Source organism: Eschrichtius robustus, chromosome 8 (genome assembly GCF_028021215.1).
Source record: "Eschrichtius robustus isolate mEscRob2 chromosome 8, mEscRob2.pri, whole genome shotgun sequence".
Taxonomy (NCBI): Eukaryota; Metazoa; Chordata; class Mammalia; order Artiodactyla; family Eschrichtiidae; genus Eschrichtius; species Eschrichtius robustus.
Genome location: NC_090831.1, coordinates 105,825,976 through 105,842,288, shown reverse-complemented (window position 1 = coordinate 105,842,288; position 16,313 = coordinate 105,825,976). Strand labels below are relative to the sequence as shown.

The 16,313-nt window shown below is 45.8% G+C and overlaps 1 protein-coding gene across 1 annotated transcript in view; it reads right to left on the bottom strand.

The window, feature by feature from the left end:
* Window positions 1-13,009, bottom strand: part of SND1 (staphylococcal nuclease and tudor domain containing 1) — a 432,660-nt gene extending 419,651 nt beyond the window's left edge. Inside the window, exon 1 of the mRNA XM_068549395.1 lies at window positions 12,714-13,009. Coding sequence (XP_068405496.1) covers window positions 12,714-12,791 — 78 coding nt within the window. The 5' untranslated portion in view covers window positions 12,792-13,009. The remainder of the gene's footprint in view (window positions 1-12,713) is intronic.
* Between the last annotated feature and the right edge of the window lie 3,304 nt (window positions 13,010-16,313).

Below are 16,313 nucleotides of genomic sequence, written 5' to 3'. Positions count from 1 at the left end.
AAACACACTTTCTTCTGACGCGAGAGTAGGAGAGGTACTTTCATTCAGAGCACCAATCCGGGGACGCTGAAGAATTCAATGGAAGCCGAGCGGCCTGGCCGGCAGCCCCGCACGGACTGACTCTGTGACGCGCTGGCAGGAGATGACTAACAACCGGGCAGGGCAGGCTGAACCGGGAGCCGGGCCTGGGCTCCAGAGAGCCTGCGGCAGGTCTCAGGAGAGCCTAAAGCTCTCACAAGAGAGGAGTTTAACAAGATAACTCGGCTTTTAAGTAACAGAGGCAGCCTCCTGGCCTCTGGGCTGCGAAAGGGCTCACCTGCCAGGAGTAATAACACAAGCAATTACTGCACACAGAATAATAAAGCTCAGCGGGATTCCCAGGTACTCGGATGGAGTCTCCCTCCCCCTTACTTACACAAAGGGGGAAGGAATGGGAGGAAGAAATGCCCCACTTTCCATGAAGACCGGGGACAGTGCTATTAGGTAAGTGTAAGCTAAATTACACTTGACAGAGTAAGTCACTGTTTTGGGTGGTTGCCAAAAATAAAAATGCCCCTGGTATTAAAGGCTATATATAAAACAATGCATCCTCCCTCTCCTGGAACAGAATTCATAAAGTTTAAAAGTTCACTAACATCACGTTCCAGAGACTGGAAACACAGACTTAAATGTCTCGCTTCTCATTCCTTTCTCTACCACAAACTTCCAGCAGGCCTTCCTCACTTTAGGCAAGTTTCCTTCAACTTGCATATCGACAGCAGATTGCTCACAGCTGCTTTCACAAACATCTGAGTATTCCCACCTGGACCTACCCATTTCTGCTGCCTTTTATCTCATCCGTTTCATTCCTCTGCCTCTGTCAAGACCTGTCACTTTCACCGTCTCCCCAGAAGAGATGTTTAAAACAGAGAAACTGATCTGAAAATATCACATCTGATTTTTCCAACCCATCCATTCTCCAAGAAAACCTTCAGTATTTAACTTCATGAGGTCCCCCTTCCACCATAAAACAAGGTTCCCTGCCTCTATTTAACAGCATTTTAATGAGAGGGACACCTAAAATCTCATCAGCCCAAAGCTTTACCCAGAATCAGGTGCACAGCCTGGTCTCAAGCCTGGGCTGCCTGTGCTCCATGAAAGCCTGGAGACCTTCCACCCCGCCCCAGGCCATCCTAGCAGACACTTAAAAAACCAACTACCTTCTGTTTATTTTGGCCTCTGTTGAACTATGCCAGCCCACACTCTTTCTCCCAGACTTGACTCTTCTTACTAAACCCATTAAACATACATTTTATCACTCAAATCAGAACACTTTGAGAGTGAGAACAGGGTGTTACTGATAATCGTGCCAAGACAACAGCCCTGGGCAAAGTGGGATGTAAGTTGCCCTGTCCTTACAAAGGTGGGAGGCCAGGTAAGGGGCTGTTCCTTGCAAATAACCAATTTATGCTGGTCCTACACATTGTTCCTCTCTGCCAGTCTCCCAAAGGGGACCAGAAAATGCCCAAACAAACTAGTCCACCTCGGGGCAAAGAAAACAGAAAATGTTTTACGTTGTAGTGGAAAATTTTTTCTAAATATATCAACTTCAAGTTTTGATCCTTTGGGGGTGGAGACGAAATGCAGCCCAGTCCTAAAGCACCAGAGGCTAGAGGGTTCCTGGGAGGATGGGGCAGGAGTCAAAGGAAACCAAAACTTCGCCCATCATATTTTTGCCTGATTAGCCTCACCTGTGCTTCACCACAACTAGTATTCACACATACAACTGCCCTTTTCCACGTGTTACCTAAATTTGTTTAATCTTTCCTAACGGTTAAATGAATACCTCCAAAGCTCAGAAGGTTACACATTTGCCAGTGCACAGTTTCTGCTAAGCCAGGGCTTCCCAGACTTTTAAAGATTCCAGACCAGTAGAGTTTCCCCCACTTCCAAAAATTAAGGACTGACATGTTATACATTTTTTATTTGTACTGAGGACATGAAAGAAAACAAAGGCCATCACATTATTTATACAGTAAAGGACATTTTAGCCAAAAAAAAATAATACTGGTAAGAATATAATCTCAAAATTAAAGCCAGTCCTTCAAATTGAACCGCCTTAACATCACAAAACTTGCCAGGTGCCCTTCTTCCTTTCATTTTGCCTCAGCTGGTTCCAATTCCAGTCCCATCTGAGCTGGGGACAGATCCGGAAAGTGCTGGACTACTAACACCAGCCAATGGTCAGAACACCGCTTTCTCTCACTCATTTTATCAGCAACAACCCCATGAGGTGAGCACTGTTATTATGCTCGTTCACAGGCAAAGCTGGAAGGTAAAGGGTAAAGTCACTTGCCCAAGGTATTGTGGCTAATAGCCAGTGAAGCTAATGACGTGGGCCACAGCCATCCCAGAAAATCAGTTCGGTTCTGCCTCAAGACACAACTTATGTGTCTGTTTCCCAAAGTGTGGGCTTGTTTAAAAAACAAACCAAGAAAAACTGGTTTAGGGGGTATATGATCCCTGTATGTATGTATCAGCATTTAATATTTATACATAAATAAGAACTGTCTCCTGTCCCCTTTTCAATTCTCTTTCAATCCTTTCTACTAAATGAAGTTTCAGTTTGGCGGCAGGAAGCCTCCAGCACATCTCTACCACTTGTTACACACTTCCTTCAGAGCCCGCTGTGAAACGCTGTACCTAGCTAGAGTTTAATAACACTCGCTGTTTAGTTTTCATTGTGGGGTTTTTCTAAAGGTACTTTCTAGTAAGTAGTAACCAGGAAGTAATACTGGTTTCCCATTTTCAATGGTGAAATCATTTCCTTTTAAAATAATATTTCAATTTTTAAAATAGCTGATTGCCCCAAAGATTTTCAAACTAAATAAAAGTAGAGGCAGTGTTCCAATATGCTAAAAACATGGGAGGGGCACACACACACCTGAAGCCCCGGAAACTGGAGGTAAACCATCAGCAGGGTTGAGACGAGCTGGACCGAAAGGCTGCAAACAAGACTCCCCTGGTTCGGCCTCTCCGAACAACTCTAAAAATGGCCGGCTTTCCCTGTGCAGGATGTGGTCAGGCTCACCACCACTACCACCCCACCTGCTAATCCAAGAAGAAAAATGAGGAAGAGCTATGTACCAGACCGTAGGAAAGAAAAGTCAGGCCTCTCACAGGACCTTGCCTCTGACCTCCTCCTGTCATCCATAGGTAGGCAGTTGCACCCTTTCTTAGCAAGGGAGCTCTCTAGAACCCAGAGAGAGCAGATAAGGCTAAAGCTCTAAGAGCCTACTCTCCTTTAAGTTCAAGACCTCAAACATCTGGGGGCCTTCAAGCAATTAAAGAGTAGTGATTTAATGATCCCCAGGAGCTGAGCCCTGCCCTCCACTGAAAAGATAGTGGTTTTCAAGGATACTGACTGGGGAAATAGACTACCAACCGTGAAAGGATTAATGAGTGTAAGGAGAGGATAAGCTGTATTTTGCCCTAAATCTAATCTAAGATGATCCTTGTAGGATATAGAGGTGAATTCTAAGTAAAGCGCCCCCTACAACTACCAGAAACATTAAGTGCACTTCTAGGAATCTATCTTAGGGAAATGCCGACACAAGAACACGAAGATGTATCAAAGGATGTTGATATATCAACAGGAAAAAAGTGGATAAGCAAACACACCCAAATTATGGAATACTCCTCAAACATTAAAGAATGAGATAGACGTATAATTATGACATAGAAAGATAGTTATGACAATTAATTTAAAAAAGAAAGTTACAGGACTCATTACGACCTCATTTCTGTTTGTTTGTTTGTTTGTTTGTTTGTTTAAAAAGGGAGGGTGTATATAGCTGCATGAAAAAACTGTGGGAAGAACATTTACTTAAGGGAATGAGAATGAATGGTAGAAAACTCATAAGGAGGGCAGAGCGAGATTTTTGCATTTAACCTTACATACTTCTATACTGTTTGAAGTCTTAGGAACAAGCATGACGTTGAAAATTTAAATATCAATAATTATGAAATTACTAACACTGGATGGCATTCACCTGAGCATGTGGAAGTACTTCAGGGATGAACTAGAAAACGGCTGGTCAAAAGAAGGAAAGGCCACCAAGGAACTGCAAATGTGACCCTTAATCATAAGGACCTCAAAGACTTGAGAATTACAAGGAAGTTTTATTTACATATTAGACAAGCTAGTGGAATAGAAAGTAAAGACTGGGCTTCCCTGTTGGCGCAGTGGTTAAGAATCCGCCTGTCAAGGCAGGGGACACGGGTTCGAGCCCTGGTCCGGGAAGATCCCGCATGCCATGGAGCAACTAAGCCTGTGCACCACAACTACTGAGCCTGCGCTCTAGAGCCCGCGAGCCACAACTACTGAGGCCACGTGCCACAACTACTGAAGCCTTTGCATCTAGAGCCCGTGCTCCTCAACAAGAGAAGCCACGGCAATGAGAAGCCCGCGCACCGCAACGACGAGCAGCCCCTGCTCACCGCAGCTAGAGAAAGCCCACGCGCAGCAACAAAGACCCAACGCAGCCAAAAATAAATTAAAAAAATAAAAAGTAAAGACTAAGACCACCAAAGAGGTCATTATCATTTTGGGTTTTACTGGTGTTGTTCTTGTTAAGAACGGGGCTTATAAACAAGAAACGGGATGGATATAAATAGAGAAACCAAAAAGCCCACATGTGTGGTTCTGCAGGATTCTAAGAGCAGAAAGTGAGGAGCAGAGAATCTTCATGTTTGTAGATGACACTAAAGACTTCCATAGTAATAACGTGCCAAGTTATGGGTGCCAAATTATAGGAAGATCTGGGGAATCTATGCAAATAGAAGGAAAAGTGGCAAATGAGTGTTAAAATGAGCATATGGCCTAAGTCAGGCATATAAAACAACTCCTCAGCTGTCAGTTATGACCTAGGAATAGGCTCTCGGAGTCACTGTAAATGGACTCCTGAGGACGTCAGCCCAATATTGAGCTACAGATTAAAAGCAATGCGAAGTGTCCTGGGAGCCATCAAGACAAGTGCTAAAAAGAAAAAAAGAAGCTACTATCCCCTCGTATAAAATTCAGAGGCACTGGCCCCAAAAACATACACTTCTTTTGTCATTTATGTCCTGCCCCTTCAACTACATACAGCACAGAAGTTAAACAAGATCAGTGGGTCTCAAATGCCAGCCCCTGGATGAATCCCAAACGGACTCTTTCAGAATCACTTAGGAGTGGCTTTTTTAAAATACGGATTCCCGGGAATTCCCCGCTCGTCCGGTGGTTAGGACTCCACACTTCCACTGCAGGGGGCACAGGTTCGATCCCTGGTCAGGGAACTAAGATCCGCGTGGCGCACAGTGCAGCGGGAAAAAAAGAATAAAATACGGATTCCCAAGCCACACTTGCAGAGATTCTAATCCAGTGCCTCAGAACAGCCTTCTAGGTGGTCCTGATGCAACGACCTGTTTAGAAAATCACTGGCCTCCTTCTCTCTCTCTAAATCTACTCCCAGAAAGGATGTAAGAAAGCTAACAATAAAAAATAAACTGAAGAAACCATGTGAGGAACTACCAAGAATAGATTAAGATGATTCCTATACTTGCACATGAAATGGAAGTGGGAAAGATCTGCAAGACAATGAGAATGATCTAAAGGAAGAGGCTTTGGCCTCAGAGTGTGAAAACCAGAGCTCAGAACCCAACCAAGCCCCATGCTCCTGCCAGACTCCCACAACAAGAGCAGGACCAGAATAAACTCTCCCCATGCGCTACAGGTTCCCTGACTGTCCTCCTCATCCCCACCCTTCGCAGGTCTAGACCTGCTGCCCCAGGAGAATGGCTGGGTGTTCGGAAGCAGAGGTGAGACTGCATAAATAAAACCCACTGGTACCATGTTCCTCTGGGTCCCAAGCAACCACTCCCACTAGTCTATCCCGACACCACCGCTGAAGCCAGGAATCTTTATGGCTCAATTCTATCCACCCTCCAGCCGCTCCAGTGTCTGATCACTTAGTCTAATTCAAATTCTAACTCTGGTCTTCCACACTAGAAAACCGTATTTCAACTAATCTACCTTCTCAAAACAGAACAAAAAACAAGCAATGGGAACAGAAAATATGTCTCCTGCAGGATAAGCAGCAATTCAAAGTGAAGACTACCAGAAGGCATAAGATTTCTCAGCTTTGATTCATGCCTAAAAAACATGTAATACAGTGCTTCTTTCTTATACATTTGCAGCCTTTGGGGGCTATAAGGAGCTTAGAGACGATGAGTCCAACCACTTCATTTAAGAGAAAAGAAAAGAGCCTGAGAGGCAGACTACCTTACCCCACAGCACACAGCTGCAGAACAGCAGCAGCTGGCCTAGAAACTGTGTCCCCTTAATCCCAGGTCCATGATCTCTCTTCTTTTCCAGGTTGCTTCCCAGGGACAATGTTAATGCATTGGATTTATTAACTTGAAGCACAGTTCCCCAAATCTCCTCAGTTCCCCCTATTACACATGAGGTTGGTGTTACAAGACCATCCCGAGCAGACTACTTCCCACGTAAAGAGAACGCAAAGCACCTCAAACTGTGTTAAGGCATAAAGAGAGAGGAGATGGTGCCTTAAAGTCTCCGTCATAAGCATGTAAATGGAGAAAATATGCCAAGCCCAGTTTATATCAGAGACTGAACATCTCCAAAATGACATCTGAAAGTGTCACCTAAATTTTCATTAAGTTTATTTTCCCTGTAAGTTGCTTAACTTCCTAATTTTTAAAAAATGCCAACTGAAATCACTGGGGTTTTTTTTCCTAAACATTAGAGCTAAGTGAGAAAAACGTGATGTTAATTTATCATATTGAGTCTCACTGAAAGTAAGTGAATCCCCACAACACTCCATCTGCATCAAATGTTCACAACCTGTGATTCTGCATCAATTTCCGCTGTAAGAACAAAAAGCATACGTCAGTCTCCCAAGAGAGGAATTAGCAACAGAAACCGGGGCGGGGTGGTGGGGGGACCTGGGTGGGTATCCATCTCCAAACAAGAAATAAGAGGAAAAGCTACCTAAGCCCAGTAAGAGTTGAATCCCTCTACTTCATTCCTTGTCCCCGATAAGGCAAAAAATTTCCTACAATATTTAGCTATGCTCTCCCTTGAAAAAATGAAACAAAATAAATCCAAAGACCAGATTCCAAAGGATATCTACTGAACACCCTGCTAGAACCATACCTGTCAGCTGGACTGCTAGCCAATGCTGATAAGTAAGTTTCACAACAGACCTTAGAAGCTTCTTACCGGGATTCAAAAACCTGGCCAATTTTCTCTTCTGAACTTACCGATGAAAACTAAAATGTTCACTTATTTCCCAAATTTCACTCCCCAAGTAAACTGGGGCATAGACGCGCCAAAACACTTGCCTCGTTATTACCAGCGCTGATCACTACCCGGCCTCAGGAGTCCCCACTCCTGTTAAACAGCCACACTGCTCACGAGCTCTTCTCTCCTGACCGTTAGTTTGAGCTCTGAAGCATGCTACTTTGCTTTTCACCATCACTGTTACCTAAAGCTTGCTAGGTTAAAAGTGTTGCCAGAGGCCAGAGCTACTACATTCCAGGCAGTAAAAAAATGATGTCAGGAGCATGAACACTGACAGGTTCTAGCTGCTCTGTGACTCCTGCTAAGCCTGCTCTTGGCGTTTATCGTCTCATCCGGGGCCCGTCCACTGAGAGGTGGGTACCTTGGGAATACACAGGATTGGCTGACAGGAAGTCAGAAAACCTTAGTCTTGGGACTTCCCTGGTGGTCCAGCGGTTAAGACTCTGCACTCCCAACGCAGGGGGCATTGCAGGGTTCCATCCCTGGTCAGGGAACTAGATCCCGCATGCCACAACTAAAGATCCCACGTGCCGCAACGAAGATCCTGCATGTCACAACTAAGACCCAAATAAATAAATAAATCTTAAAAAAAAAAAAAAACCAACCTTAGTCTTGGCCCTGTAAGAAACGTGAATATGACCAAGAGCAAGTATTTTTTTTAATCAATCTCTCATCAGTTATATTTATTCAGTAGACTTAATGTCTGCTACTGATCTCACCAGGATACCAGAACAAGCATCACCTCTGCTGCCTTTCCACCTTTTATCACCGTAAAACACGTATATTAATAGCTCAGGTTAAACCCATACCATTTATGTGAAACAATGAACTTGAAGACACTGAAGAGCTGCTATAAAAATTCTGAAAATAAGCACCAATGGAGACCCTAGGACCTTTGCACTTGCGGTTCCCTCTGCCGGGAACTCTTCCCCTGTGGCTGGTTCTTTGATGTCTATCCGATCTCAGCCGAGGGAAGCCTTTCCTACCTAAAGGAGCCACCCCTCCCTTCCTCCCAACCGCTCTGTCCCATTCCCCTACCGGAAATCGCTATCTTACACTATCATCTTCTTGTTTACTTGTTGATGGTCTATCTCCTCCATGAACCCGTAAGGGCAAGAATCTGATTTACTTTTTTACCACTGTTTCTCTAATACCCAGACAGTGCTTGACACAGATGATCAATAAAATTCGTTCAAGAAAGGAAATATGATTGCTCATCATTCTACATCATTAGTTAGTACATGGCAGCAGCCACTGTTAGCACGACTAGAGCCAGAAGGATGCTTCCTCTTCATACAGGAAAAACGACAGAAAGCCTTTAAGACATAGCAAAAACTTAGTGCTCCTTTACTTACAATTTTGATTGAAAGCTACCATGCTCACCTGCTGGGAAGTGGGCAATTTTAAGACTAGAGGGAAAAGCCTTCCATCCTATTCCACCCACTTCTTTGCAAATGGCCCTACTAAAATATTGTTATTCGGCTACTTTGTCCCTTTGAATAGTAGAATAAGAGTGTTTTAAGTAGCTTAGCAAAGGTGTTTTTCTTTCACAGTCTGCATGAGCTAAGTGCACGTAGGAAGGAACAGATCAGTAGACTACTACTCTATCCCTACTACACTCTGGAAAGACACATACTTCTTAGCTCAGAAACATAGGAAACACTTAGCTATAATGATCTAAATTATAGGCAGCATTTCCTACAAGCTGTACACTGGAGAAATTTCCACTAAGCTACTCACCAGGAAGCTTACACCCCGCTTCACAACAACCTGGCAGCACAATTCCTGTCGAAGGAGGAAATTGTGGTCATTTCCTCCTTTAGGTGTCCCAAGGCTTAGGCATCGAGTGAGAATCCTGGTTCTTAGCATAAAACCAAAGACTGGCAGAGGGATCCTTTTCCCCTTTTAAATGGGGCGGGGTGAAATGGGAATTGAGATTTGGTCTTCCACACCATAAGTAGGATAAGATATGCTGCTTCCATGGCTGCTTCTGATAAGCACAGAAGATTCAAGAACTGCGGCGGATTTATCCTGCTATGTGCTCCTGCTTGAAAAGACATGCAGACGTAAGATAGGAGGGTTAGCGTGAAGACTTCGAAAAGGGCTCTATCCCCATGACAGAAGTAAATGGGGTCAGCAAAACCAGCGAAAATAGCCATCTCTAAGTAGCTGCTAAGTGGGATGACTGAATTTTATACTCAGTACCCCAAGACTTCTCCCAACCTCTATTTAACATGTGCTGACAATATTCTGATGCAGCTAAAGAAAGTCTAGTATTTACTCAAGAAACCCAGAGATAGAATCCTCTAGGGTTTTGAGAAAATATCTGATTTGACAGAGACATTTACTTTCCCAGGTCCTATTTTGTCTGCCCACACAATTGCCAGTCTTATCCCAACTCAAAAAATATACAAATCCACCTTCGGTTTTTCCATCATTCTCACTGCCTTCTCAGTAACAGAAGGGCCCCACAACGCTTGTGTCAACTTACTGCCGACTTCCTCCTTCAACACATTCCAGAACCAGCTCTGTCCCTTGGCTCCCACTCTCAATAGCAGACGTAGCCTCTACCGTCATTTTAAAAAACTGGGCAAATGCAAAAATTTTTTACAACTTCATTCTCAGTTCTTTCTTCTTCAACCTTAAAAGAAGGAATGCAGGACTTGCTAGGACAGCAAGGCAGAGACCAGAAGAAACTTGCACTTTCCATGGCCTTTCCATGGTTCTTTGGCAAAAAAGAGGAAGGGTGAGTACTCCTCTTCACTGCAGCAAACCTCAACCCTAGACCTTCAGACCTTCAGCTCAGCCTGAGTCCAGACAAATCTCAGCCTGAAAGGCCCGCCTCTGGTTAGTCAGTTTCTGCCCCTCAACCCAAAGACAAGCAAAGCAGTGGCCACTATTTTCCTATTCATCAAACTATTTCCTCCTCACTTTCCTCTGTCATAGAGCCCCATCTTCCCTTGCAGTTCTTACGAAGCAGTTCCTGGTACCACTGGAAACGATTACTCTCCAGGAAAATACAACTTTGCTTAGCAGAAGAACTTCACACAGAGCAATTGGCCAGGGGTCGATTTTTCATTCCAGACAGGCTTCGAAGCCTGGCACAAATCTGCCTGTCGCTCTGCAGTTCACCCAGCTTCCCTCACCTAATCCCTGCCTGGAACTCACCCACCCACCTCTTGCAGCTTGGTCACAGAAAAACAGCAGTATAGGTGACTCTACCACTCAATCTTCAAAGCCTCCGTCCAATCCTAACGTGTCTTCCACACCACACTCCTTTGCACGTAAGGACCATAAGCACCAAATAAAGTCACTTAGCATAACAGCAGCTCCTGGACAAGACAGGAGTAACATCTAATCTTTCCTTTGCTCAATTACAGTCAGCTTCACTTTCCTGCAATTTTGCGGCCATGCATCACCGGCCCTGCCCTCTGCTAACGTCATGCCCTAGAGTCAGAGGCACTGTACTATGATGTTCAAGAGCCTGTGCTTTAGCAGACAGGCCTGGGTTCAAGTCCCAGCTCTGCCTCTCATTACCAATTAAAAAGTACCTGTCCTGGGGTAAACTACTCTTTCTAAACCTCAGATTACATATCGGTAAAATGTAGCCAATGATCCTATCTACTTGTTAGGTATTATAAGTGAGATAATACAAACAGAATACTCAGCTCAAGACATGAGCCTTAATAAACAAGTGATTGTGATATTCAGTATCCTCGGGAGTAATCTGTGGGCAGACGTCATCACCCCATAGAATCCAGATGCCCTGGAAACCTCCAGCATTTGTAGAAGCAAAAATATGTTCAGCCTCCTTCCACTCCCACCCCACAAATAAGAGGGGCCTTTAAGAAAAATTCAAGCCTTAGCAAAGGAAAAAACTCAGAAAGATTCACTCAGTGCTGCCAACTCCACTACCAGACCGCCAAGCACTGCTCTGTTCCTATGGTGAAGGGAAAGATCAGTGCAAATGAAAAAGCTAATTTAAGAGGAGCCACTTCAGGATAATCCTTTCATAGGTCAAGTCAGTATTTCAAAGAGGTGAAAATATGTGGACCTTGGAAATTCCCTTCTCTTTCAGTTTCTGATAAATTCTGACTCTTCGTTTATGTATAAATAAACTGGGAAAGCAATATTGAAAATCCTAAGAATCTCAGCTGGCGGCAGCATACTGCCTAAGAAATGAATACATGAGCATCAGTGGGAAAAAAAAAATCTTGAAATCTAATTCATACACACAAGCTGAAGAATACTTTAATCCTGTGAAAGACAATGAGCCAAGAAAACAGAATGTATTTTAAACTTTCTACAACTGTAAACCACTGCAGAGCTTTGGGACAAAATCTCATAAAGAATATTTCCTGACAGAAAAGTCAGAATTGCAGTCTGAAATGCAATCTGGAAGTCTGTGGTCATCACAACCAGAAATTCTAGTAACAACCAAGAAGTGTCAGGTTCCAATATTAGGGAGCGTTGGGGGGAGGCCAATAGAGGGGACAACTGATAAAGAGAATTTATACTACAAAATTATCATGGAGCCGGGGGTAAATATTTTTTAATGAAACTTGCAGGATTTAAATTCACCATTCAAGGATGTAGGAAGTAAGGGGATATATAATCAGGCAGAATCTACGGTGTTACAGCAGTGAGCTGGGAATCAGAACACTTGGGCTCTGGTCCTGGCTCCAATCCAAACCACGAGGTGACCTTAGGCAAGTCACTTGCCCTCTTCAAACTAGTCTCATCTGTAGTGAGGGAACAATAATGATCGCTAAGATTCCTACCGCTCTAACATCTTAAGAGTCAAAAAGAGGGGGAGCACAAATATGAGCTCTCAGGACTACAAACTTGACACAAGAGGTGGAGGGAAAAAGACGGGAAATGAGGGCCAGAGCGCGAGAAAACTTGGCGTAAGTAACTGAGCGTGGGTGAAAATATAAAAGCTTCAAGAAGACCAAGTACTCCAAGAGTTCCATGGAAGAGCGGACGTCAGGATCTTGAAAAACTGCAAACTACTCAGCATATGCTAAAATGGACAGAGGACGGGTGGATCAGAGGACAGCTACCAACAAATTATCCCCGTTAACCAATCACTAATCTGTCTGTCCTGGTAAACAGCCAGGAGACTGAGTGCCGCGATCACGGAAATCACTGTGACCCCTAATGCCAGGGTGTTCGGGAGGCAAGGCACCCAGAGGAGTCCGTGTCGGTTTGCGTCTAGGGAGGGGATTCCGAGAACGGGTGAAAAGTGAGGAAAGGGGCAGAGGAAAGAGGATCTGGGAGACCATGCAGGCTGGCGGCAGGGGAAGGAGCCAGCGCCAGACTCCCGCACGGTGGTGGCCAGTGGGATCGGTGTCCCGGTCCCCGCTCTCACCATCTTGACGATGCCCCGCTGCACGGTGGGGACCGCGGGTCCCCCGGAGGAGCCGCCGCTCTGCGCGGAGGAGGCCATGTGTAGCGATGGAAAACCAGCGAGTAAGACGGTGGGCCGGCTTGGAGGTGTCAGTGTGGGTGTCGGTGTTGGTGAGAGGCCGCCGCGGAGAGGAGCAGGCGGGCGACCGGCTGTGGGCGATGGACGGGACGGACACGCCGGGTGCTCAGAGGAGCAGCAGCGGGACCGCCAGCAAAAGAGACGCGATCTCCGCCGCCGCTACACGTTCTACTCGCCGCGCAAGCGTGCCAGAGCGCCACTGCTCTCCGGCCAATTACAGCCCAGAGCCCGCCGGACCCCAAGCCAATAGGCACCCTGCTCGCGGAACCCCGCCCCTTGCTCCCCAAACCGGTGGAGAGCTTCAGGAAGCGCTGAAAGAGCTGATTTGCGGTGATGGGCTAAGTATGGGGCGGGACTTCCGGGGCAGCGGTAGTAGGTAGTGTCGGGAGGTGTAGTGGAAAGGAAAGGACACGTCAGCATCTGGCCGCGGGGCGCGGTGGGCCATGGGAGCCCCAAGGGCGGGGTCAGCCTCGCCCTCCGGCTTGGCCCCGCCCATTACGCCCCGCCCCGCGGGCCCCTGGGGAGCCCACGTGGAATCCCGCTTTACAGGAGGGCGCACCAGGGTTGGGGAGAGCGGACTGGGACCCCCGAGCCAACGAGGCCGAATCCTAGAGGGATCTCAGTACTGGTGCACACCGACTTCCGACATTTTACCTCAGCTGAAAGTGTGGGAAGTACTTGGAAAAGTCTGAACGCCGTGAAACCTACCGATGTTGGCCTTGACACCGAACGTGGCCGCGCGCCCTCCCTGTAATCGGGAGTGTATCTCGCTCGCATTTGAGTCGTCGGTGACTAGCACTTGTTAGGCGCTCGATTATTGTTTTTTGGTGGAAAGAATACATCTCTCTTACGGGGTGATATGTCTTGTGCGCCAGTGAAGTTGCGGAGAACCTTGCTAACACTCTCTCCGTTGACGTAGCGTGAAGAGCCACGCCTCCTCCAACCGCCCGACGCCATCCCTTCACCTAGCCCTAGTCTCTTTCGAATAAAGTGATGGCGGGGTAGGGAGGCGCAGAGCAAAGACATGTGAATGTTGAGAGACAACTCATATTCGTCGAGTGCCCACTATGAGGAGCCAAGGATCTTACTTTCATGCCATTTAATCTTAATCTTGAAACTTGGTCCTACACTGACGACAGTTTCCCCTGTAGCTCTTTTGAGAAGCGGTTATTCTCCCACACTTCACTTTTCCCAGAGGCAAGTTTTGGGGTGAGCATCTTCCTAGACGCCTATTGCCCCTTCCATACCATTAATTTGCCATCCTCTTCAAAAAAAAAAAAAAATCTCTGTGGTGGCTCATCCCACCTGATTATAGTACTCTCCTCTTCACTGGGGTTGTTGTCTTCTCTGCCCCAAATGCCACTTTGTCATTCATTGAAATTGACACCTGGTGCACACTCTTCTCCACCCAGTGATCCTGAGTGACTTTAACCTTTATGTGCCTGACTTATCCAATACCCTGGCCTTGACCTCATCTTCAGTGAATTTGACCTCTGCACCCCTTCAGCTACCCTCTTTAGGACAGATGAAGCATTACAACAGCTCCACAGCTGAAACTGTAAACTCAAACACCCCATTCTCTGATCATAATTGCTGTCCTTTCTCCCTTCTCCCTGTTACTTCTTATACCTTGTATTAGTTATCTATTGCTGTATAACAATTTACCCCAAAACTTAAGTATTAAAACAATGAGCATTTATTATCTCACAGTTTTTGTCAGGAATCTAGGCAGGTCTTAGCTTCAAGTTCCCTCACAAGGCTGTAATCAAGCCTGTAATCAATGGGAGCTTTTGTCTCATCTGAAGGTCCCATCTGACTAAGGGAGGATCTGCATTTAAGATCACTCAGGCAGTCATTGGCAGGATTCAGGACCTCAGTTCCCTGCTACGTGGGTCTCCCTGTAGGGCACACAGCGTGGTAACTGGTTTGCAACAGAACAAGTGAGTAAGAGAGCGAGAGGACAAGCACGAGTCTTTTTGAACCTAATCTCAGAAGTAACATCCCAGGACTTCCCTGGTGGCGCAGTCGTTAAGAATCCACCTGCCAATGCAGGGGACACAGGTTCGAGCCCTGGTCTGGGAAGATCCCACATGTTGCAGAGGAACTAAGCCCATGTGCCACAACTACTGAGCCTGCGCTCTAGAGCCCACGAGCCACAACTACTGAAGCCCACGTGCCTAGAGCCCGTGCTCCGCAACAAGAGAAGCCACCGCAATGACAAGCCCCCGCACCGCAATGAAGAGTAACCCCCACTTGAGTCCCCGCTCGCCGCAACTTACAGCAACAAAGACCCAACGCAGCCAAAAAAAAAAAAAAAGTAACATCCCATCACTTGCCATATTCTATTAGGTGCAGCCCACACTCAAAGGGAGGAGATTACACAAGTGCAGAGATTACCCAGGAGGTAGGATCACTGGGGATCATCTTAGAGGCTACCTATCACACACTGTTCTTTAAGTAGAATTCAAAGTCCCTGAACCTCTCTGTCCTCTTTATATCAGCTCTTTTCTGCTTTCTCCTGGTCCCTTAGACTCCATTATTTTTGCCCCTCTCCTTCCAGTATCCTCATCTCTAATCCCCATTTGCCTTCCACTGGACTCAACTGTCAAAACTCCAACTCTAGAACTCTCTGCCTTCTCCAAACCTACCACTTAACTAGAGCAAACACTCAAAGATGCAGGTCGTTGCCACACTAACAATTCACAGGCCCTCACACATTGCCTGGAATTTCTTCTGTTTCCTCAATCACTTTGGTCTCCAACTCCATTGGGTCTGGTGTGTCGTTGTTTAATTAAAACTATGTTTTTAGAGCAGTTTTAGTTTCACAGCAAAACTGAGAGGAGGGTACAGAGATTTCTCCATATATTCCCTGCCCCTGCACAGGCATAGCCTCCCTCATTATCAACATCCCATGGTCCATTTGTTACAGTTGATGAACTTATATTGACACGTCATAATCACTCAAAGTCCATAGTTTACATTAGGGTTCACTCTTGGTGTTGTACATTGTATGGGTTTAGACAAATGTATAATGGACATATATCCATCAATATAGTATCACACAGAGTATTTTCCCTGCCCTAAAAATCCCTGGGTCTGTTTTACAACTGATGAGAACATACTTTATAACACAGGGAGCTCTACCTAATGCACTGTGGTAACCTAAATGGAAGGGAAGTCCAAAAGGGAGAGGATATCTGTACGTGTATGGCTGATTCATTTTGTTGTGCAGTGGAGGCCAACACAACATTGGAAAGCAACCATACTCCAATAAAAATTAATAAAAAAAAATCCCTGGGTCTGTTTTAAACCTTCTCTGTTTTCCTCTTAACCCTGACTCCACTCTCTCCCACACTCTCCAATAGCGTAAGGCCTCCTACTTCGGAGGGATAATAAAAGCCATCAAGAACTCCTTCCATATAAAGACACAGACGTAGAGAACGGACTTGAGGGCACGGGGAGGGGGAAGGGGAGGCTGGGACG